The sequence below is a fragment of the Mya arenaria genome, chromosome 10 (genome assembly GCF_026914265.1).
Source record: "Mya arenaria isolate MELC-2E11 chromosome 10, ASM2691426v1".
Taxonomy (NCBI): domain Eukaryota; kingdom Metazoa; phylum Mollusca; class Bivalvia; order Myida; family Myidae; genus Mya; species Mya arenaria.
The window spans coordinates 25,908,281-25,932,551 of NC_069131.1; the positions used below are offsets into that span (position 1 = coordinate 25,908,281).

Here is a 24,271-nt window from a genome sequence, read left to right on the forward strand (position 1 = left end):
TTAAATTAAGGGCAATCTACCAGATATCAAAGTTTTATAGATCTCAGACGAATCATTCTGAATTTTTTGCGCATTTGATACATGTGCATGTTGCCAACCACTCGACAAACTAACATTCAAATATAATTTTCCGCCCCATTGCTACACATCTTTCCCAAACTATTTTTTTTTTTGTAATTTAAAGGGCAGGGCAATCACTGGCTTTGAACCGGTTTTATGAACTTATCATTAGGAACACCTCGGCCATTTTCCATAAAAAAACAACTTTGGATGTATATGGACGGTTTACAATGTCAGAAATCTTTACATTTAACTACATATGTATGCTGCATGTAGATCGCATAGTAATTTCAATTAAGCAGTTTAACTTAATGACTTAACTCACGGGAATCTTAATAATTTATGCAATAATACATTTCACTGGGAATCAATTTAAGTCTACAAATAATAAATACAATTATTCATACGAACTACTTCTTCTGATGTAAAAATGGCGGAGGTGTTTCAATGATGAATTTATTATAATTAAGATGTTGCATAACACTATATGTACTTGTACATGTAGCTAAATATACATGTAAAAGATGCAGTTAAGTATAAATCATTTGCAAAATTTTTGATTTTTACAATGCAGACATGCTGATATTCGCAAATCTCTAAACTTATACAAAGTTTATTTGTCCAAAAAAAACCTCAATCTTCAATTACATGATTTTCATGATTTGTTTTAATTTAACTGATTGCTTATGGTTGTTACTTTGTTTGTATTCACTCCAGGCTGCTTCAAATTTGAAGTAAGGAAAGCCCTCAAAAGCCATTCTAAAAACCAGTTTTGCTTTTGCGGTAAGGTGCTTGACCCCCTGAGGGGCCTAAAAGTTATGGCCCCCAAAACACATCTCCATAATAGTTTCAGCTCTTCAGCTGCCGGGTCAGTCACATCCCTGGGTGACAAAGAATTGATGGTCAACATAAAACATTTCCAAATAATTTAAATTTCCTATTAATATTTACAGACCACATTTTTTTAGCTTTCTGGCATTAGGTCATAAAATAGAACACAGTGAGTTATTTTTCAGTTTTATTCATTTTTTTCTCGCTGGAATTACAACTAATTCCTATATTAAATGAAACCCCGTAACAAATCTTCATTAATAGGCCAGCTGTAGGTTTACAATATAAATTCACAATGAAGATTTATGTACAATATGAATGAATGAATTATTATGAATGAATACCAAATAGTGTTTATTTTGCTTATGTGTAAAAGAAAAACAAATATCTGAACACTACTGATAAATAAAAGAAAATTCAACAAGAAATCATGAAAAAATAGCCTAAGTTTTAACATATTCAAGGGCTTAGCGCAGGGCTGCTGTAACACCCTCTATTTCTAAAATTAGTTACAACCCTTGTGCACTAAGCCAGCCATATGTACTGTTTAGACATCAACTTGTAACAACAGCTGAGCCCGGAATTATAAACATTCTGATTTGTCCCTGCTAATCCCCCGGTACAAACAAAATTATACCATTTAAATAGATATGTGTCACTTCAGAAAAAGTTGAAACATTGATCACTTATGTTTCAATAGCCTAAATTTAACTTTTTATTTGTGCGGTCCTGGGAAAGCTAGTTATGTGAATTCAAGGTTTCATGTCCTGACCTTAAAGGAATCAGACACCAGATGATACATTTGCAAGGAAAAAAGAGACTTGTCAAAAACTTTACATGGTTGACTTATTTAACGCATTGAATCTTTCTGAGTGATGTATCACATTGCTTAAGAAACGTGCATCTTTCAGAATTTTTGAACATTTTACCAATTTGAATTTAACTGGATTTGTCTTCCACGTAAATCCCAGTAAGTTTAGAAATAGTAGGTATATTTATATGCACTCATAAATAGGTATGATTTAAACTGGGAAACCATTAAGTGCTATTTTAAGCAGGGAAACACGGATGAGACAGCAACATGATTGTTGCATTTATTTTCGTTAACTTACAAAGTGATGTATTATCGGCCTCCTACTAGCTCACATTAACAATTCTAGGCTTGTTTTGAGGAAATCCTGCATTTGCGGATTGTGGGACCATCTGGTGTCTAGTCCCTTTAATGCAAATAACTTGATTTTTGCTTCTATTTCTATATGCAATTATTGCACTTGGGTGACGATGTATGGAAACAATGTTTAACGATGTGTTTTGCCATGATTGTTGACAATAAAAGATAAGTGTAGTAAAATACATAATTGGATTAACAAAACAAGCATTGATAAATTCCTTGACAAAATATTTCTATCACAATAACAAAGAATATAGTTTCTATTTTAACTCAGAAATCACAATGAACAATCCACACCATTTCTCATTAATCATATGAGAATAATCACATTAAAACTGTTTTTAAAGAAACATTTGAAACCTACAGACATTGGCCTTTTTCACAGAGAAGCTGCAGTTGCATTACAGAATAAGCAATGACCTTTTGGCTACGGGGAATGTTGTTATAAATGTTAAATTGAATTATAGGATTTAAGGATTTAAGAGAAAATATTTTCAAGTCTTAGTTTTTGTATACTGGCCAGTGGTTTATATATATAATTATGTATACAGAATGAATTTAAGAAAGAAGAGTAACTACCGGTAATATTTTACTATTAATTTAATAACAATATATTTTGTGACAATAGAAAAATATTTTAACTAAAGTCATGTCATAATTTTGCATTATTCTAACAGTATACCCTTTCTGTATGTCAATACTTAATGCACCAAATAAATGTAAACTTCTAAAACATACTAGTTTTTTTATTCAAGCAAATTCATGTAACTACTGATCAAGATACGGTCAAAACTGGTTGGCTCGATACTCCGAGCCTCGTGAATATCAAGCCAAGCAGGAATGCCTACAAAGAGTTAAAACGATTGGTCCTTTACATGAAGTTTAAGCCAATGAGGAAATCGAGCCAATCGATATCGAGCCAGCCGGTTTTGACTGTAACATGTTTGCTGACAAAGATAAAGCTTTGTTTAGCAATAGAGTAAAATGATGTTGAATCTTAATCAAGCACAAATTCATAAACATTGTACATGTACCTCAAAATCTAAATTTTACTAATACAGAATTCTAACATTGCGTCAATTCAGAGCTACAAGCGCTTATAAGCCTCTTATTTCATATGCTGATTGGCCGTAATATTTATAAATGGCCAATCTGTAAGTTTTAGCAAGCACCGAGACATGAATGCCTTTAGTATGTAAATAATATATGTAAGTGTTGCTTAAAACAACTGTAACAAAAAGTAACATGGCAGCTTCAGAAGTCAGCATCGTAAGCCGTAACAGGCAAAGTGAATCAAGGAATTTATGGATTTCTTTTCTTCAAAATGTACATTCTTTGGAATAAATTTAAATCTATTTTATAAAAACCTCTAAGTCTTCATGAATTGTAGTCTTTACACCATCAGAAATAAAAGCAAGCTAAGTATCTCATTCAGAACAATATTATATAAAATCAATGCCTAAATGTAAGTCAGTGTGATAAAATACAGTCAATGTGACTGGACACATTATCATTCACTGACAACCAAAGGTAATTTCTTTTTGGATGGGAAGTAGATACTAAAGTTCTGAAACCATTATACTAGAATACTATGCAAAGCTTCTGTGGTTGCAAGAGCGGAATTCAAAAACAGAGACAAAGAGTTGTTATACTTGATTCACTTTGTTTAAAGTATGTTGAAAATAGATCAACATACTACTTGAAAATCCTAAATAACAAAGAAATCATATAAAAGAATATATATTGCAAATTACAATTACGCAAGACTTAAACATTCATTTTCATAATAATTGAGTGCTGCATACAGAATATGTATTCATACTTTTTCTGAACAAACACTGTTGAGTGCCTCACATTTACATAATATTGAGATATAGACATTTTAATAATGACATTAATACAGCTACCATTAAAAAAAAGGTTAAACTCATTTACAATGAAATTGAACAATAACTGAAATAAAATAAGTTAAAGATAAATGGTTATTTTCAACAAAAAAAAGATTGATTATTAGCAAATGATTATACGGCATTAAGGAATTTTTTAAATGAAAATGAACACTATATATTTTGTTATCAATGTTTAGTATCAGAGATCAAATTTTGTTCATGTTTTATAAAACCCGTTTATAAAATGCTATTCTTAACACATCCATCCATGTATTAACAAAATGTCTATAATTATCAATAAAGTTATGAACACAAAATAAAAGGTTTGATTTTTTTCCAACAATTTTACTTAAATATCACACAGATATATGTCTGTGATATCACACATCATAAATTACAAAATTAAACTATTTAGACTACGTTATAGTTTTTAAAAAGTTACATTTCTTCTATAAATGTGAACAATATACCTATATATATCATTGTGAGACAGTTTAAAAAACAAGTATGCTTACACCTTGAACCATACACCGGTAATGGAATTGATTGATTTCTTGATGATTTTCAATTACATGAAATGTGTACCAATTTTTACATAAAGATGAAAGAATGATATTTACAAAGATTTGTATTCTGCTAAATACTTAAAATTGATCCAAAGTCAACCTGCAACGAAAATGAGCTAAATTTTCTACGATAAGGAAAAAAAACATGACACTAACATTAGTTGAAAACATATCATGAAAATGCATTTGAAAAAATAATCTAATATCAAATGAAAATTGAATACATGAATATAACACTTAATTAACATCATAAACATTTTTTTTAATATGTTTCTCACAAGATAACCAATGAATCTAGAATCATTATGGTTATAAATCTAAAGTCTTAAATCTAAGCTTATAACAAAACAAAAAGTAAATTATGAAAAAAATACAAAAAATGAAATGAAATGGACATTAATACATGATCATACAGCTCATTTTGCAAACAGAATAAAACAGAACCTGAGAAACGAAATTCTTTTTACTTAAACTTAAATACACTCAATATAGTGACACCTTAAACTTAAGTCTTAACTGTAAGAAAAATACACCCAATATAGTGAGACCTTAAACTTAAGTCTTAACTGTAAGAAAAATACACCCAATATAGTGAGACCTTAAACTTAAGTCTTAACTGTAAGAAAAATACACCCAATATAGTGTGACCTTAAACTTAAGTCTTAACTGTAAGAAAAATACACCCAATATAGTGTGACCTTAAACTTAAGTCTTAACTGTAAGAAAAATACACCCAATATAGTGAGACCTTAAACTTAAGTCTTAACTGTAAGAAAAATACACCCAATATAGTGAGACCTTAAACTTAAGTCTTAACTGTAAGAAAAATACACTCAATATAGTGAGACCTTAAACTTAAGTCTTAACTGTAAGAAAAATACACCCAATATAGTGAGACCTTAAACTTAAGTCTTAACTGTAAGAAAAATACACCCAATATAGTGTGACCCTAAATTTAAGTCTTTTAACTTTAAGTAAAATACAGAATAAAGTGTAACCATAGCAGTAAATACATTTCAGCCTTAAATAAAACGAGATACACATGTTGGCAACTGTAGATGTACACAGTCCAAAGCTTGATAAGCAGATAGAAATCATTCTTACAAAGGTTTCAGTACATATAGGCTAAGCTTTGGTCATAATTACCGTAAGAAAGGCTAACATTTAACATACCTTCATTGAGGGACTGACTTGAAACATCATAAAACAAATGTAAGCCAACTGTGTTTGTCACAGAACTTTCTACAACAGTGCTCAAAGCATTTTAAAACATATATGCTTTCCATACCGTCACAACAATACCCATAACATTTCTAATGCCTGTTCTTTACAATCATTCCTGACATTGTATGCCATCTAGTATCACAAAATTGTTAAAAGAAATAAAACTTAACAAAATCCGTATCTTAAAGCTTCAACAACTTAAAACATATCTAAGTCTCATCTGACAATATCTGATCTTAGGTAAAAACTTAACTATGTGTACATATGGTTTAGACAGTTAAGTTTCAATTTAAAAGTATAACCACTCAGTGATAATTTTTGGGTTAATTTTACTGCCAAATATCAGCCGTTTCCCCTGGCAAAAAATCGTCCATAAATTCTCCCAAATTTAAAAAAAATCTGGAAAATGCAAGGGAGGCAGGGTGTTAGAAAAATCCCATACAACAATCAGCTGAAGGGGAAAATAAAATCATTTATAAGTGAATAAACCACGCTCTTATTTTACCAAATGAGAAGGCACAGGCAGTAAAATCATTTTCAAAAAAAAATCACTGAGACTTAACTTTAATGTGGTCTTTTAAGAAGCTACGGTATTTTTCACATTTTAAGGTACCTATTCGGAAAGACCATAGGACTAGATTTTCATATGCCAAGCTAGAATCCCTTATTCACATTGGTGGCATCTTTCTCATGAACAATGAAATGTTGAAAGACAAAGTTCACAACATCTTGAAAGTAAAATTCGGTAAAATTTAAATAAATAGGTATATACTATTTAAAGGAAGTTATATTAAAGTTATCCAAGGGGTTATAAACGAAATTAATTTCAGCACAAATGTACAGCACTTTCAGAAAATAAAACAAATATTTGAGTTTTAAACATTACTTACATGTACTTTAAGAACTCAAAGGAAAATGCACCTGAATTATAAAAATACTGATTCTTGACCTTTTTTTTAACCCTCAATTGAAATTCAAACTTGAATATATCAAGCAAATAGATTATTAACTGAAAAAGGCATTAACCAGATAGACTTCTTTTTGGTTTTGTTTGTAGAAAGGTTCCCAGCCATACCCAAATCTTCAAAATCATCAGAAAATTCGCTATCAAAGTCATCGTAAACATCGATACTGTTTTCACTGGGTAGAAGATGACCAGCGAATTGATGATGTCTGTCTGACTTGGAATGTTTCGAAGTTGTTGCAGATGGCAACGAAGACATATTTTTGGAACTGCCGATATCAGCTGGGGTGCTGAAGTGTCGTACGCGAGATTTTTCCTTCAGGTTCTGCTGCCGTGTGATCATGGATGAAAACCGTCAACTATGAGTTGCCGCGGTTTCTGTTGTTGGCGTCCGAGTCTCGTCGCCGATGGTGACTATATCTGCCTCAATTGGCGATAATTCAGGAAGAGGTTCCCGCCAGTAGTTTACTTCGTTATATTCACTGGCTCTATTCCCCGGCAATTTGTGGATTGGTGGGAAGAAATGGTCAGCAACGTCTGTCAACTTTGTGTACCTGGCATAGAAAATAAATTATTACAGTTTTTTAAAGGTCTAACTTAAATTACAAGAATTAGTATTCACACAATTATACATAAGATTTCAAACATGGGCCTGATTGTTCAGAACTATGTTAAAGTTAACAACATGATTAACAACATCGTTGTAAACTTTTAAACATGAATTAATTTGATAGTGTGTTGGCTCATATATTCATATGTACGGTAATCAAGTACTGTAACAGCTAAAATAATTGTCTCAAATCTTGTTACAGTGATTCACAAGTATATCAAAATAACTTCCAAAGCAGTCAAGATTTGAAAGTGAAAAACAATTGCTTGATTGCCCAGAACTTTGTTAAAGTTAACAACATGATTAACGGCATCGTTGTTAACTTTCAAATTGTTACTACTCTGGAAGTTTAATGGATACACCTGTGATATGGCCTAAAAAAAATACATTTGGTTCGGGTTACCCGACCCTACCTACGGAATAGGCGCCGACCCTAACGTTTTTATAGTCAGTTTGAAAAAAAAATGAAAAACTAAAAAAAAAAAAAAAAAATTTTTTTTTCTTTTTTTTTTTGCTTTTAAATATGTAGTTTAAAACCTTAATTACTTATATAGAAGATAATTTTAACACCATTCTACAATGATGAAAATGACATTCTTATATAAAGCCTAATAAAAAAAAAAAAATAATAATAAAAAAAGCCTACCTACCCTACCTATTTTTGAAAAGGATGTAACCCTAACCAAACATTTTTTTTTTAGGCCTATGCAGTGTTCTTAACAACGTTTGAGATGACTGTTTTAGATGAACTTGTTTTATTTGAATAGATTAACACATCGTGAAATAGTTTGAGTTTAAACTTTAACAATGATGTCGTTAATAACGTTGTTTACTTTAACTAAGTCCTGAATTGTCAGCCCATTGTTAAGAAAAACATTTATACTATGAACCGGACCTCAACTGTGTTTGATAGACAGTGTCGCAGAGCAAACACCAATGCTCGTCAGGGAATATTTTGCAGCCAAAAAAAGGCATGACAACACTTATTCAAGTTGAATCATATACAGTCAAACCTCGTTTGCTCGAACTCCAACGGACCGGCAAAAATACATTGAGTCTTGGACAATTTGAGCCAAGCAGGAATGCTTACGTTCAGCATAAAGGAACCTGTCCTTAATATCACTTCGAGCAATCAAGAAATTTGAGCCAAGCGAGTTTGAGCCAACGGGTTTAGACTGTATATTTTTCATATGTTACGGATAACTTACGAGGTTTGGAAGGTGAGGGAGAGCTCATGTTTCAGCTCGCCAGAGGGATTGATGGTGAAGATTCGGAATATAGGAATCTTTATCTCCTTATATGCTATCACGTCCTGGAAGAAGAATGAAATAACATAATTGTGATAAAAACAAAACAGAACATTTATTTACCAGGAGGTCATAGACCCACGAGGCTGAATATCATACAAAGACGTGATGGAGCTCAAGTTGATCAGAATGAAAAAGAGTGAACACAAATGCTTGTCTGTGGATTTTCAGTCAAAAAGGGGCATAACTCAAAACAACTAAAGCCGGAGTAATGGGCTCTTCTGCTCACGTGCATGGTGTCTCTGACAACATGTGCACTAAGTTTCATTCAAATATATAACAAGTTTATGTCCAAGGTTAAGGCTTTTGCATGCCGCAGCGGCTGACAACAGAGCAAATACTACCACAATAACTATTAAGAACTAAATGGTTACTTACTTACTGTCAAACTTATTTTAATGTTTACCTACAACTACAGTGATAATGCCCACGTTAAAGCTTTTCAGAGTCTGGTGATGCGTAACCCTTAGCGAACTATTATTATTCAGTTCACTCAAATATGGAGCAAAATAAAAATAAATATGACTAAGATAATTTCAATTTATGACTAAAATCAACTTAAGACCTTTACTGAAACAAGCCTCTGAACTTCATCACCTCAAACATAGGCAAGTTATTCCACCTTGATCATTCTTGTTCAGATTGAATAGGCATCGCTGGCTCATAAGAATTGATCATCATGCCGAGATATTTTTTTTTTTATATCAACACTTTACTGCACTGGTATTAATAGAGTTCACCATGTTTCATAACACAATCCATGTCTTTCTGAAACAGCTGTTTTTCATGCAATGGTTTAATTACTACTACCACCTTCACAGCTATTATAGGTAACAGGTTTCTGTAACAGCCACTGTTTGTGTCACACATGAGTCACAAGGTTGAAAAACAGGCATCAAATCGGATTAATCATTATCTGCACAATATATTTTTGAAACTTATCCATTAAAAGCAGGAATTCTGAGGAGTTTTCAACTCTCAATTTTGAAACTTTATTCCAGGAATTCTGAGCAAATTCTTTTCCAACTCTCATTTTTGAAACTTAATTCATAAAATGCAGAAATTCTGAGCAATTTCTTCCCCAACTCTCAATTCTGAACTTAATTCATAAAAAATCAGGGATTCTATGTGTAAAATAGAAGCATTTGAATTCAATTCTTTTATCCACGCCATATAATGGAAGTCAGAGTTAATAAGACTTATTGTTTGCATTCATCATAACACATATGTCTCGTTAGTGGACTTGTTATGCCAACTGTCAGACTTATGACATAAAATAAAAAATCAATTTTTGGCCTAGAAATCCTAGAATGCCATAAATGATGATACTTACATTAACTTTATTGCCGAACCCTGCATAGAAGGGGCGTGTGTTAGCTGGGAACAGTGACCCAATGTCAGACAGGCAGCTGATCTTGAACTCTTCTGGCTTCCTCTCAATCACCTCTCTAGAAAAACAAGTACAAGTATTCGGTAAAGAAATGATTTAACATTACAGTCTATAGGTCAGTGCAGTATCATTGTTAAATTCTCTGCCACAGCCAGTGGTGGCATTGTTTCAATTTTTCATTCTAGCGTTTATTGCAAATACTGTTTCAAGCTCATAGAATATAAAAGATTACAATTTTCATTCACATTCTGATGTTTATCAACATACATAGCTGTTATATATACATAATAATCATTGTTTTCAATTTGATGAATAAATTCTTAGTTTAAGATAAATATTTTAGCTCCTTTCTGACAATAGTTACATCATGATACCTTGGTATGATTCACCTATGAGTTTATGTCATGGGTGGTGCCCTTGAGAAACCAATAGCATTTGCCCCTGGTGGGGATAGTATCCACCACCACAAGAGTGAATGAAAGGTGGATACCCATACCATTAGACCATCTCGCCCCCTCCCCCCAAAAAGATCGAATGATTGATCAATACACATACTTGTGAAAAGCACTTATTAGCGACGTTGGAGAGAGGAGCAAAGGTCCTGGGGGTAGAGTCATCTCCCCTTGCTTAATGTTCTGTAGGAGATCCTTGGTGAGTTTTGATTGGCCGATGGCACGCGCAGAGAGGTAGAGAAACTTGTAGCCGTTTCCCGCTATCCGGCTGTAAAGCTGGGCCACGCCTGATTGCGACCAGTCACGTCCAACTACTGGTAAGATCTGACCTAATACGTCTGACCTGAAAAGACAATGAAAGGGTTAAAGTTCGCAAAACTTGTCTGACCCTCTAGCCCATGGTCCTCATTATGGGGCAAATAAAAAGGGTCCTCCCCCCATCAAAAAAATAAAAATAATAATAAGTTTAGGTAAGGTCAAAAGTGACAATTATAAGCAATGTCTGGATTTATTAACCTTTTCTTATTCTATTCTTCACCGATTGTTTAGAATAAGTTGTTAACATCATCATTGTTAACACCATCATTGTTAACACCATCATTGTTAACTGCTCTGGATGTTGAAGGGATTCACTTATGATCTGCAGTATTTCTAACACAATTTGAAACCATTATTTCAGGGCTATTCCAGTAAAACATATACACAATGTAACACACGGGGGGAAGGCAATTATTTAAATAGAATAAGGTGAGGTGTCTTCTTTTGTTCATTTGGACCCCAAAAGGGTAAATTCACTTCTGTAGGGGGTGGTGTATTTTAAAATGCCTTCCCCCCGGGGGTTATATGTTTTAATGGAATAGTCTTCAGCTGTACCTGTTTTGTTTTTGTTTTTCTTAACAATCAGCCAAATGTCTTCAAACTTCCACAACATTAACTTCATTTTGGTAAAAAGTCTAAACTGTATTTTATTTAAACTATTTTAATTAAGCACTTACTTGGTGATGGTTCCATCAATGTCTGAAACAATGAGTTTATCATCCCATCTCCACAGGTAGATATTGGATGTACATCGCTTTGTCCCCTGGAACTGCGTCGTCACCGAGTACGTCACCTCATTCTGACCCGGCTTCAAATTCAACTGTCGCTGAAAAATGTTAAGGTCATTGTGTAAGATTTGTTAAATAGAGCTTTGCCTGTGGTGGTAAAAGACACCACCTCAAATTGCTAAGACAAATGAGTACCCATCGCCATTTTTACGATAATTTTTTTTTTTGTCACTGAGAACAAACATGGTGGCAGATGATTTCAACAGATTTTTAATGTGTCATATTAGAGGTTTTCAGTTTTATTTTTTTTATTTTTCTCACATTTTTATTAGCGTCCTACCTATGATAGCCTCTTATTTAGTATCTATTTTAGCATCCCATCTATGATAGCATCCTATACACAGTGATTTTTGGTACTTAACAAGTGTCCTAAAAGAGCAAGGACCTGGGGCCATAATTAAGAACTGTCTCAAGTCTGTGTTAAGACACAAGTTTCTCAAATTACATTGAAGAAGGCTTAAACTAGGCCTTTAAAAGAATAAAATCCCATAAAAGCAGGTATAAATCAAGTTTAATCGTTAAAAAGAACTATCACAGACAGTGGTGGTTAGTCTCAGAGACTATCAATTGGATACAACAGAGATTGTAATGAAACAATTTCCCCAAATCTACCATCGAGGCATTAAACAAACAATTCAGGGTTCGAATTTAACTTTGAGGAGCACTCGCAAAATTTTGCGAGTGCATTTTGAGGCAACTCGCAAAATGACAAATCAACTTGCAATTTTATTATTTGTCTATAAGTATTAAAAACAATAAAATAATAAATTTAAAATAAAAAAGCAACAGTAAATGTAGCGTGGATACTTTGGACCATGAAATATATCGATCAACGTAGTCTATTCATTTTGACAGTTGGGCGGAAATATATTCAAAGGATGATGGGGTTTACATATAGTGCGCAAAAGCGCTAAATTTAGCCAATGATTGGGCTAGGTGATTACGTCATTCGTATTTACTTTGTATTATGCACGCCTCGCACACCTCGGAGCATCCCGGAAAGATTCGAGATAAAACTCGGCCTTTTCCGTATTTGGTCTATTTTTGAAAACCTACTAGAGCGTGACTCCGTACTGTCTTCTTTATACCGGAAGTGTAAACATGCCACTTATAGGCTGTTTACACTCGACTACATAGCGGAATTAAGTTCATGTTTATTCTACTTTCCTTTTAACATTTTGTGGTCTAGAAAAAGCCACTCGTAGAATTTTGCGAGCTTGAATAAAAGTCACTCGCAATTTCCAAATGTCGCTCGCATTTTGCGAGTATGCGAGTCTAAATTCGAACCCTGCAATTATATATCAGAGATTTATCTGTGACCTTCTGTTATTGACAGCAAACAGCAATCATTGTTTAAATTACTGGCAATACTTTTGGCCAGGGTCATGAAATTGAAGTCCTTATAGAATAATACTTACAATCTGGTCTGATGACAGCCTTAGTGTTCTCCTGTAAATCTTTTTCCTGGTGAGTCGCTTGTTTTTCTTCGGTTCATTTGTCCGGTCAGACCCCTCCGTATCGCCCTCACTGGAGGAATGGTCACAGCCAATCACTGTCAACCTGCAATATCAAATAAAAGATAAACAACCAAATAAAATTAAGTGTATCATCCAATAACTGATATGTTCATACCCAATGCATACTATTATGCTCTGCTTCAGTGAGGACCATGGGACATTTCGCTAGGAAAATCTTGCAACCATGAGTAATTAATGAAGCAGTTTCATTGGTGCCAAATTGGACAATTTTTTGGACAACTGATGCAAAGAAAATAGCTGGTCCTCATAATCTTTTAACTGATAACTACCAATAATCTTTGTTTATAGTTTACCTGTCTATATCCTTCATTTTTTTCGGACTCTCCGTGACACTGGATTTTGGGCTCGATGTCAGTGTGTCTCCGACCAAACTGGCTGGCTCCCCCATTTGTGCCTGATGGATAAAATAATGGGTTACATTGACAGATTTATTTCAACACAAAATATAAAATTTACATGGTGTTTTAAAATGAAGACATACAGTTGTAAAACAATATGTATGAATTAATAAAGCTGTAAAACAATGATGGGCCGATTGTTCAGAACTTTGTTAAAATTAACAACGCTGTTAACCTCACCATTGTTAACTTTTCAAATCATTACTGCTCTGGAAGTCTAATGGATACACTTTTGCACTGATGTGTTTCTAATAACATTTGATTGAGATAACAAGTTCAGTCGTACTTCTTTATATTTAAGTATGTTTGCACATCATCATATAGTTTATGTTTAAGTGTTAACAACGATGAAGTTAATTATGTTGTAAACAAAGTTTTTTAACAAAAGGTCCAATGAATACATAACCTGACTTGTGCTTAAGGCCACCAAAGGCACCGACATACAATATTTCATGCCTAGTGGCCATCATAAAAGGGTTTGATGTGTCCAAAAAAAGATGAAGTTAAATTATTCCATAACAAATACATGCTTGACAAGTCTTGAAAGATAGCAAAATTTGTCACATCCGATTTCAGTTGTAATAGAGAACAACAAGAGCCGTTGTAAGACAGCGCGCTCGCCTACACCGCTTTGACTTAGAATACAATAATGATGTAATAATACTAATTTTGGTCTCTTTATGTCAAACCTAACTAAAATTATTCGATACATAGATTGACTTTGATGCTGCCCTTCCACCAGCCTGCCCAAACAATGACGCAAGTCATTCAGATAACTTGATTTCCCATTATGAAAATGTGGTTAAGAATATACAAATATGCCTTTCCAAGGAAATTAAAAAACAAAACAAAAATAAATTCAAGGGCCATTATTTGTATTTAGGCTTAAAACAGAGTTATGTTTCTTGTTGTAAGATGGTCATGAATAATTTTGAATTTTATTAAGTGCATTTAATGAACGGTATAGAAGTTTTTTTAAATTAAAATCCCAACTTGCCCTTAACTTTTACTTGCCTAAAACTTTAACCTAAGTCAATCAGGGGCCATAACTTGTATTAAGGATATGGAGTTATGTAGCATCATTGGGTGATGGTCCTGAACAATTGTGTGAAGTATTAAGTTAATTGAATGAAGGGTATAGAAGTTATTAAACAATATCCTAACCTGCCCTAAAACTTTAACCTAAGTTCCATAGTCAATCAGGGGCCATAATTTGTATAAAAGATAATATGGAGTTATCTAACCTCATTATGTGATGGCTCTGAACATCTGTGTTAAGAATTTAGTCAATTGAAAGAATGGTATTGGAGTTCTAAGTGAAAATCCCAACTTGCCCTAAAACTTTAACCTGCCCTAAAACTTTAACCTAGGTCAATCAGGGGCCATAACTTGTATTTAGGATAATATGGAGTTATGTAACCTCATTGTGTGATGGTCCTGAACAACTGTGTGAAGTATTAAGTCAATTGAACAAAGGATATAGAAGTTATTAATAAATATTCAAACTTGCCCTAAAACTTTAACCTAAGTTCCATAGTCAATCAGAGGCCATAATCTGTGTAAAGAATAATATGGAGTTATCTAACCTCATCATGTGATGGCCTTGAACAACTGCGTGAAATATTAAGTCAATTAAATGCAGGGTATTGGACTTATAAGTGAAAATCTCAACTTGCCCTAAAACTTTAACCGGACACCGACACCGACGCTGGGGCGAGTAGTATAGCCCACCTATTCTTCGAATAGTCCAGCTAAAACTAGAAATGTGTCCATAGGACACGGATGCCCCCACTTCGATTTTTTGTCACAGAAAATAAGCCATAATGATTATTCAGGATAATCTGCACAAGGGCAAATCCTTTTCAAAAACTAGAAATGTGTCCATAGGACACGGATGCCCCCACTTCGATTTTTTGTCACAGAAAATAAGCCATAATGATTATTCAGGATAATCTGCACATATAGGATAAGTTGAGTTGAGTTGGGTTTTACGGCATCGCAAGACTGTATAGGTTATATGGCGCCATTCAGGCAGGAAAAAACTTGTTGGATCCACATTGGACACATACTTTTCAAGAATTAGATTGGAAACATATATTTTTGAAGTATTTTTGGCAAAAAAGGGCCGTAACTCCTAAATGACTAAAGCGATTTCCATGACTATCGAACTTGATCAAGATATTATGGTCACAAACATGTGTTTAAAGTTTGGTGAGGATTGGACAAACAGTTTTCAAGAATTAGATTGGAAACATATATTTTTGAAGTATTTTTGGCAAAAAAGGGCCGTAACTCCTAATTGACTAAAGCGATTTCCATGACTATCGAACTTGATCAAGATATTATGGTCACAAACATGTGTTTAAAGTTTGGTGAGGATTGGACAAACGGTTTTCAAGAATTAGATCGGAAACAAATTTTTGAAGTATTTTTGGCAAAAAAGGGCCGTAACTCCTAAATGACTAAAGCGATTTCCATGACTATCGAACTTGATCAAGATATTATGGTCACAAACATGTGTTTAAAGTTTGGTGAGGATTGGACAAACGGTTTTCAAGAATTAGATCGGAAACAATCTTCGGGACGTACGTACGTACAGACAGACAGACAGACAGACAGACAGACAGACAGACAGACGTACGTACGGACAAGGGCAACCCTATATGCCGCCACTTTGTGGGGGCATAATTAGATCGGATAAGATATTTTTTAAGTATTGTTGGGAAATAAAGGGCCTTAACTCCTAAATGATTAAAGCGATTTCCATGGCTATCGAACTTGATCAAGGTATTATGGTCACAAACATGTGTTAAAAGTTTGGTGAGGATTGGACAAACAGTTTTCAAGAATTAGATCGGAAACAATCTTCGGGACGTATTTTTCAAGTCTTTTTTTGCAAATAAAGGGCCGTAACTCCTAAATGACAAAAGCGATTTCCATGGCTATCGAACTTGATCAAGATATTATGGTCAAAATCATGTATGTAAAGTTTGGTGAGGATTGGACACATACTTTTCAAGAATTAGATTGGAAACATATATTTTTGAAGTATTTTTGGCAAAAAAGGGCCGTAACTCCTAAATGACTAAAGCGATTTCCATGACTATCGAACTTGATCAAGATATTATGGTCACAAACATGTGTTTAAAGTTTGGTGAGGATTGGACAAACAGTTTTCAAGAATTAGATTGGAAACAAATTTTTGAAGTATTTTTGGCAAAAAAGGGCCGTAACTCCTAAATGACTAAAGCGATTTCCATGACTATCGAACTTGATCAAGATATTATGGTCACAAACATGTGTTTAAAGTTTGGTGAGGATTGGACAAACAGTTTTCAAGAATTAGATCGGAAACAATCTTCGGGACGTATTTTTCAAGTCTTTTTTTGCAAATAAAGGGCCGTAACTCCTAAATGACAAAAGCGATTTCCATGGCTATCGAACTTGAGCAAGATATTATGGTCAAAACCATGTATGTAAAGTTTGGTGAGGATTGGACACATACTTTTCAAGAATTAGATTGGAAACATATATTTTTGAAGTATTTTTGGCAAAAAAGGGCCGTAACTCCTAAATGACTAAAGCGATTTCCATGACTATCGAACTTGATCAAGATATTATGGTCACAAACATGTGTTTAAAGTTTGGTGAGGATTGGACAAACAGTTTTCAAGAATTAGATTGGAAACAAATTTTTGAAGTATTTTTGGCAAAAAAGGGCCGTAACTCCTAAATGACTAAAGCGATTTCCATGACTATCGAACTTGATCAAGATATTATGGTCACAAACATGTGTTTAAAGTTTGGTGAGGATTGGACAAACAGTTTTCAAGAATTAGATCGGAAACAATCTTCGGGACGTATTTTTCAAGTCTTTTTTTGCAAATAAAGGGCCGTAACTCCTAAATGACAAAAGCGATTTCCATGGCTATCGAACTTGATCAAGATATTATGGTCAAAATCATGTATGTAAAGTTTGGTGAGGATTGGACACATACTTTTCAAGAATTAGATTGGAAACATATATTTTTGAAGTATTTTTGGCAAAAAAGGGCCGTAACTCCTAAATGACTAAAGCGATTTCCATGACTATCGAACTTGATCAAGATATTATGGTCACAAACATGTGTTTAAAGTTTGGTGAGGATTGGACAAACAGTTTTCAAGAATTAGATCGGAAACAATCTTCGGGACGTATTTTTCAAGTCTTTTTTTGCAAATAAAGGGCCGTAACTCCTAAATGACAAAAGCGATTTCCATGGCTATCGAACTTGATCAAGATATTATGGTCAAAATCATGTATGTAAAGTTTGGTGAGGATTGGACACATACTTTTCAAGAATTAGATTGGAAACATATATTTTTGAAGTATTTTTGGCAAAAAAGGGCCGTAACTCCTAAATGACTAAAGCGATTTCCATGACTATCGAACTTGATCAAGATATTATGGTCACAAACATGTGTTTAAAGTTTGGTGAGGATTGGACAAACAGTTTTCAAGAATTAGATTGGAAACAAATTTTTGAAGTATTTTTGGCAAAAAAGGGCTGTAACTCCTAAATGACTAAAGCGATTTCCATGACTATCGAACTTGATCAAGATATTATGGTCACAAACATGTGTTTAAAGTTTGGTGAGGATTGGACAAACAGTTTTCAAGAATTAGATCGGAAACAATCTTCGGGACGTATTTTTCAAGTCTTTTTTTGCAAATAAAGGGCCGTAACTCCTAAATGACAAAAGCGATTTCCATGGCTATCGAACTTGATCAAGATATTATGGTCAAAATCATGTATGTAAAGTTTGGTGAGGATTGGACACATACTTTTCAAGAATTAGATTGGAAACATATATTTTTGAAGTATTTTTGGCAAAAAAGGGCCGTAACTCCTAAATGACTAAAGCGATTTCCATGACTATCGAACTTGATCAAGATATTATGGTCACAAACATGTGTTTAAAGTTTGGTGAGGATTGGACAAACAGTTTTCAAGAATTAGATTGGAAACATATATTTTTGAAGTATTTTTGGCAAAAAAGGGCCGTAACTCCTAAATGACTAAAGCGATTTCCATGACTATCGAACTTGATCAAGATATTATGGTCACAAACATGTGTTTAAAGTTTGGTGAGGATTGGACAAACGGTTTTCAAGAATTAGATCGGAAACAAATTTTTGAAGTATTTTTGGCAAAAAAGGGCCGTAACTCCTAAATGACTAAAGTGATTTCCATGACTATCGAACTTGATCAAGACATTATGGTCACAAACATGTGTTTAAAGTTTGGTGAGGATTGGACAAACGGTTTTCAAGAATTAGATCGGAAACAATCTTCGGGACGTACGTACGTACAGACAGACAGACAGACAGACAGACAGACAGACGTACGGACAAGGGCAACCCTATATGCCGCCACTTTGTGGGGGCATAATTAGATCGGATAAGATATTTTTTAAGTATTGTTGGGAAATAAAGGGCCTTAACTCCTAAATGATTAAAGCGATTTCCATGGCTATCGAACTTGATCAAGGTATTATGGTCACAAACATGTGTTAAAAGTTTGGTGAGGATTGGACAAACAGTTTTCAAGAATTAGATCGGAAACAATCTTCGGGACGTATTTTTCAAGTCTTTTTTTGCAAATAAAGGGCCGTAACTCCTAAATGACAAAAGCGATTTCCATGGCTATCGAACTTGATCAAGATATTATGGTCAAAATCATGTATGTAAAGTTTGGTGAGGATTGGACACATACTTTTCAAGAATTAGATTGGAAACATATATTTTTGAAGTATTTTTGGCAAAAAAGGGCCGTAACTCCTAAATGACTAAAGCGATTTCCATGACTATCGAACTTGATCAAGATATTATGGTCACAAACATGTGTTTAAAGTTTGGTGAGGATTGGACAAACGGTTTTCAAGAATTAGATCGGAAACAATCTTCGGGACGTACGTACGTACAGACAGACAGACGTACGTACGGACAAGGGCAACCCTATATGCCGCCACTTTGTGGGGGCATAAATATTAACTCCAATAGCTTTATTGATAGCATATTTTCAGCTTTATTGGTAGCATATTATCTGCTTTATTGATAGCATATTTTCAGTCATATTTTTGGCATACATAAGTAATTAGCAATCAAGACTAATACTTATCGCCATCACAAAGGGTTCAATAAAATAACATTCTTATTTGTAGATGCATCCTATTCATCTATGAAATATGATTTATATGAACATTTTAGCAGTTTTTTTTAACCATTTAGGATTTCCCTTAGCTCAAAACATTCATCACAATTCTCAGCTGAGACATGTTATAGCTATAATCCAGTCACATGGATTAAAGTAGCTTTTAAATGAAAAATACAAAAAAAAGGGGGACTAGTATATAACTGTAATCTATAATCATTGTTAATCTATTTTACAAAGGTAGTGGGACAAACTATAAGTCCATTAAATGAATCAATCTTGATAGTATCAGTCGAAATTAGGACAAGCCCGCAAGGCCTGCACCGGTAAATTGCATTCCTGGTGCACTCAAATTCTGGGTTTTATACAGCAGGGCTTGTTCAAAAATGTATATGAATAAGGGCTTGTTGATCTTAGACGACTAGAAGACTCATTCTGATGACTGTAGCATGGTTTTAAACTACCAACAGCAGGGCATAAAACACAACAAGAACAGCTTAATGACTAGCAACCTTACTCAATGTGCCCAGGCCAGAAACCTCAGACCCCTTTGTGAGAGGCATGTGTGGTAACCACATTTTCTTAACCGGACATTGTCAAAATTTGAACTTTCAAAAATAAATATTTAAACAAATTACCTGAGACATAATTGGTTTATGCTCCAACACGTCTGCCTCAATGGATGTCATGGTAATACTGCTGGATGAGTGGCTCGCTGAGGTAACGGGCTCTGTCTTTGGGCGACTCCAGGAAAACCAAGAGTAGCCCTTTTTTTCCTTCTTCTTTGGCATATGCTGGATGACTAGAGACTTCAATGGTGCCTGGAGCATTTGCGTGTAAAATAATAATTCATGTATTGTGCCCTTCAGGGCTTCTAAAAAACAAAAATTTGCCGGTCCGGACAGATTTCACCAAGTCGGACCCATTTCAGTAAAAGAAGTTCGATTTTTTTTTTATAAATAATTTTGGAGTCCACAGGATTTCATAATTTAGAAGCCCTTGTACATTTACGACAGCATTTAATGTATATATCAATAAAGGTGATTTTTTACTGTAAAATAATCAATCATGTAACTTGCATGTATATTTATGACAGCGATTTAAGAATGAAATGAGAATGGATTTTTAATGGTTTATTATATTTGGCTGAAAAAAATGTCTTAGACCAAATATTCCCCTAACAAATTTATTTGAAATAATAAACATTTTTTATGCATTTTGGAATTATGGATAACATGATTCAGGGTTAGCTTATCACAATCAAATAAATTCACCCAGGAAAGGTCACACACAACCATTTCACTCAATCTAGACAGTCCCACATTCATCAAGCAGAGTTATTTTACTAAATCTAAAATCTATCATTCTAATAATTGTTTAATTATTGTTATCATATATACCGAATTGATTTACATTATAAAGTAAAATGAAAATCACACTTTCTTACATCCGGCATATTTTTCTGGAAGACGATCTTTGCCATTATGAGCGGTGCAGCGGTTTGCCAGTTATAATATTGATCTTCGATCTTCACAACGAGATCTGGGTAACTCAACATAGCCGGATTATCGCACAGATCCTCGAACGTTACGATCTTTGACATGAACTTGGTCAGAGACATTGGCTCATGATCTGCGAGGCCCCCACAGAGGGACAGGGAATAGGGTCCGAGGGAGCGAATCTCGGAGGGTAAGATGTGGTTGCCTGCAGGGCCTCCGACTGCACCCTCTACAGAGTGGGGGGACTGTGGGAGAGAGGCTCCTCGACCCGACTCAACATCCTCGTCTTTCTCCTTTTCAATGGATTTGAAGTGGGAGTTAGAGAACCTGCAAAAAAGGCCAAGAATAATTGTAACATATATGTTTTCATCTAATTGCATTAATACATGTTAAATGCAAACACAACTTTTAAAGATACACTTAAATCTTTATTCGAAACATTCAACCATCATCCATGTCCAATTTATTTCGAAGGGGGAGAACTCCAGTAAGAACTTCTGAAACAAAATCAAAGGACTAAGGACTTACCAGTACATTTTTTTTTTAAATTTAACTCTTAAATACAGGTTTCCATAAACCTTTGCTTTGATTCTTAACCATTGAATGAAATTGAGAACTTTATAAAAGAACCTTCACCCTGTCTTTTTTAAAGAATTTTTCTCCAGACATTTAATTAAATAGGCTATCTAGTGGTATAGGTATCTAGTGGTATAGGTGTCCACCTCTCACCCAAGAGGTTGTGGGTTCAATACCTACCAGAGCTATTTTCTCATGGTCTCTTAAAATGGACACAAGTACTGCTTTCTTCCCAGGAAACTGGAGGCACTGGAGAGGGATTCTATGAGCTTTTGCCACAACTGAACTTAAACAAATTAGTCTAAATATAATAATCTTACCTCTTAGGAAAATACAGTTTAGCCGTCTCCTCATCCATATTGTTCAAGTTGAGATCGTCTAGGTAAATTCCCTCGGCCTCAGGTTTGTGACGGACATTTTTGGTCTTACGCATAAAGTGGAACAGGCCCCCTGACTGTTTGTTCTTATCATCTGTAAAGAATCAAATAGGAACAGATGTATGTAATTGTAATCTAAAATTAAATTATATAATGTAGTCTGACAAAAGTTCCAAAACACAGTATTGGAAAGGAAGGAAAATTGTAAAAAGAATAAAGAAATAACATAAAATATTACCATTTTTGCACAGATCTTAAAATGCATCAACTTTAATTTCTACGCTTTGTTACCAAAAACAAAAAAATCAGTTGAAAAGAGGAAGATTATCACGTCTGAGTAGACTATCTCCTATCAAAACGCATATCTTACACTTTTTTTCTTTAAAATGGAAATTCCACGCCAAAATTGACAGTCTTTTTAGTAACTCTTCAGAATCATTTATTAATTGTATAAATTGAACTTAAATTTTTAAATCTCTTTACCTATCATTTTAATATAATGCATGCATTTTTAATGTTTTGTCCATACTCTTAAGGCCCCTACCGGCCGTCCTGGGGGACAGTTCCGAATCCTCCTCATTGATCGTCGGTGAAGTTTTCCGCGGCATATCCCCCCACTCCCACAGTGTGTCATCTTCTGCTCCCACGATTAATCGATCTTGTTGTTCCAACGATTTTTGTCGATCAACCTCGGTATCTGACTTCGGTGTGTGGGGACGTGAATTTATGGGACTAAAATATTTGGAGAGAAAATCAGAAAAATAATTTATAAAGTTATAGAAAAACTTGGATTTGCGTTGTTTGTTGTTTGCATTCACTGTGTATTTTATGTACATCTACAAGCATAGTGAAGGTGGCAGTTTAATCACCTTACCATTACATACATCAGACAAGTACTGTTTACAACCTTTAAAGCGGCACAAATTGACAGTTACAATGTTACAAAAATGTTGTTTATAAAAATCTAAATTCACTTGGCTTTGTCAGTGAAAATGAATGTTGATTTTTAATATAGCAATGCAAGATTATTTATTTTTGCTAAATACTTACCTAGCTAAAGGAGACAAATCAGTGTCACTGAAGGGGTGATTGTTCAGATACTGGAAGCCCTCGTGAGCGCTCGCCCACTCATGCGTACGATCAAACTTGTTTTCCTCAACCACAGGCAGACTAATCGACTTGGACAAAGACCCGCTCGACATGTTCGAGGTCAGACGACTGAGCTCTTCATCAGTGGAGAATCCCTCCATATCGAATATTTCTTCATTCTCAAAGTCATCTTCAACATGAGGGGGTGCGTTGCTAGTGGAAGTTTCTTGTTTGTTGCTATTCAACTTATTTCTCCGTTTTCTTCGCCTTTTTCTTCTACCCTTCACCAGCTCGCCTTGTTCATTTTCAACCCTGATGTCAACATCAGCATCTCTGGAATGCTCACTCCTCACAGAATCTAAATGCTCTCTGCCTATCACCCCAACCCCTTTATTGGAATCGGAGCTAACTGTTACATTGATACCACTGTCGTTCCCAACAGCTTCAATATCAACCTGGATATTTACTTGATTCTCTGTGACCTTGACCTCTGTGAATGTCGTGACCTCCAAACCCTGACCTTCAACCCCAGTCTGTGTCTTTATCATGGCTGCTTGCTCTTTCAGCTGCCTGACCCCTTGCTCCATAAGGTCAGAGTCGGAGGGGAAAGGGGAGGTCGCAAGGTATTCTGGGAGTTCCTGGAACAGTCATAAAAAATAAATTTACATGTGTACTTATACTGGATTGGCCATTGACATTAAGGATCCTTGCATAATAACTACTTGAAAATGAAAAGCTCTTTACGCCTTGCTTTATTCAGTCAACCAGTTAACGTACGAAATTGTAACAAAAATTATTGACATTTTAATATTGTTTTACTTTGAAATTATTTGAAAAAGCAAACACATATTTGATGATACATTATGTTCATTGTACTTACATAAAATTATTCTACAAGTACACAAGTCTAAGTAGTACATACATGAAACATGATTATTATATATGTTTTAATACCAGCCGTTATATAGTTGTAATAAGGATTTGTTCGTAATAATTCTTCTTTCGATTAACATTTGCTACTATTTTTGTT

At 34.3% G+C, this 24,271-nt stretch overlaps 1 protein-coding gene across 5 annotated transcripts in view; it reads right to left on the minus strand.

The window, feature by feature from the left end:
• Positions 1-2,644: 2,644 nt before the first annotated feature.
• The window catches only part of LOC128205772 (phosphatidate phosphatase LPIN3-like), a 35,695-nt gene continuing 14,068 nt past the window's right edge, over positions 2,645-24,271 (minus strand). For 4 of the 5 annotated variants that reach the window (XM_052907703.1, XM_052907706.1, XM_052907705.1 and 1 more), the window contains exons 4-15: positions 23,203-23,879; positions 22,682-22,884; positions 22,096-22,246; positions 21,148-21,526; positions 20,339-20,521; positions 13,402-13,502; positions 12,989-13,130; positions 11,460-11,608; positions 10,568-10,807; positions 9,956-10,070; positions 8,524-8,627; positions 2,645-7,259 (exon numbers count right to left, since the gene is read on the minus strand). In XM_052907703.1, coding sequence (XP_052763663.1) covers positions 7,061-7,259; positions 8,524-8,627; positions 9,956-10,070; positions 10,568-10,807; positions 11,460-11,608; positions 12,989-13,130; positions 13,402-13,502; positions 20,339-20,521; positions 21,148-21,526; positions 22,096-22,246; positions 22,682-22,884; positions 23,203-23,879 — 2,643 coding nt within the window. In that variant the 3' untranslated portion in view covers positions 2,645-7,060. The remainder of the gene's footprint in view (positions 7,260-8,523; positions 8,628-9,955; positions 10,071-10,567; positions 10,808-11,459; positions 11,609-12,988; positions 13,131-13,401; positions 13,503-20,338; positions 20,522-21,147; positions 21,527-22,095; positions 22,247-22,681; positions 22,885-23,202; positions 23,880-24,271) is intronic. The other variant, XM_052907707.1, reaches the window with a different exon arrangement.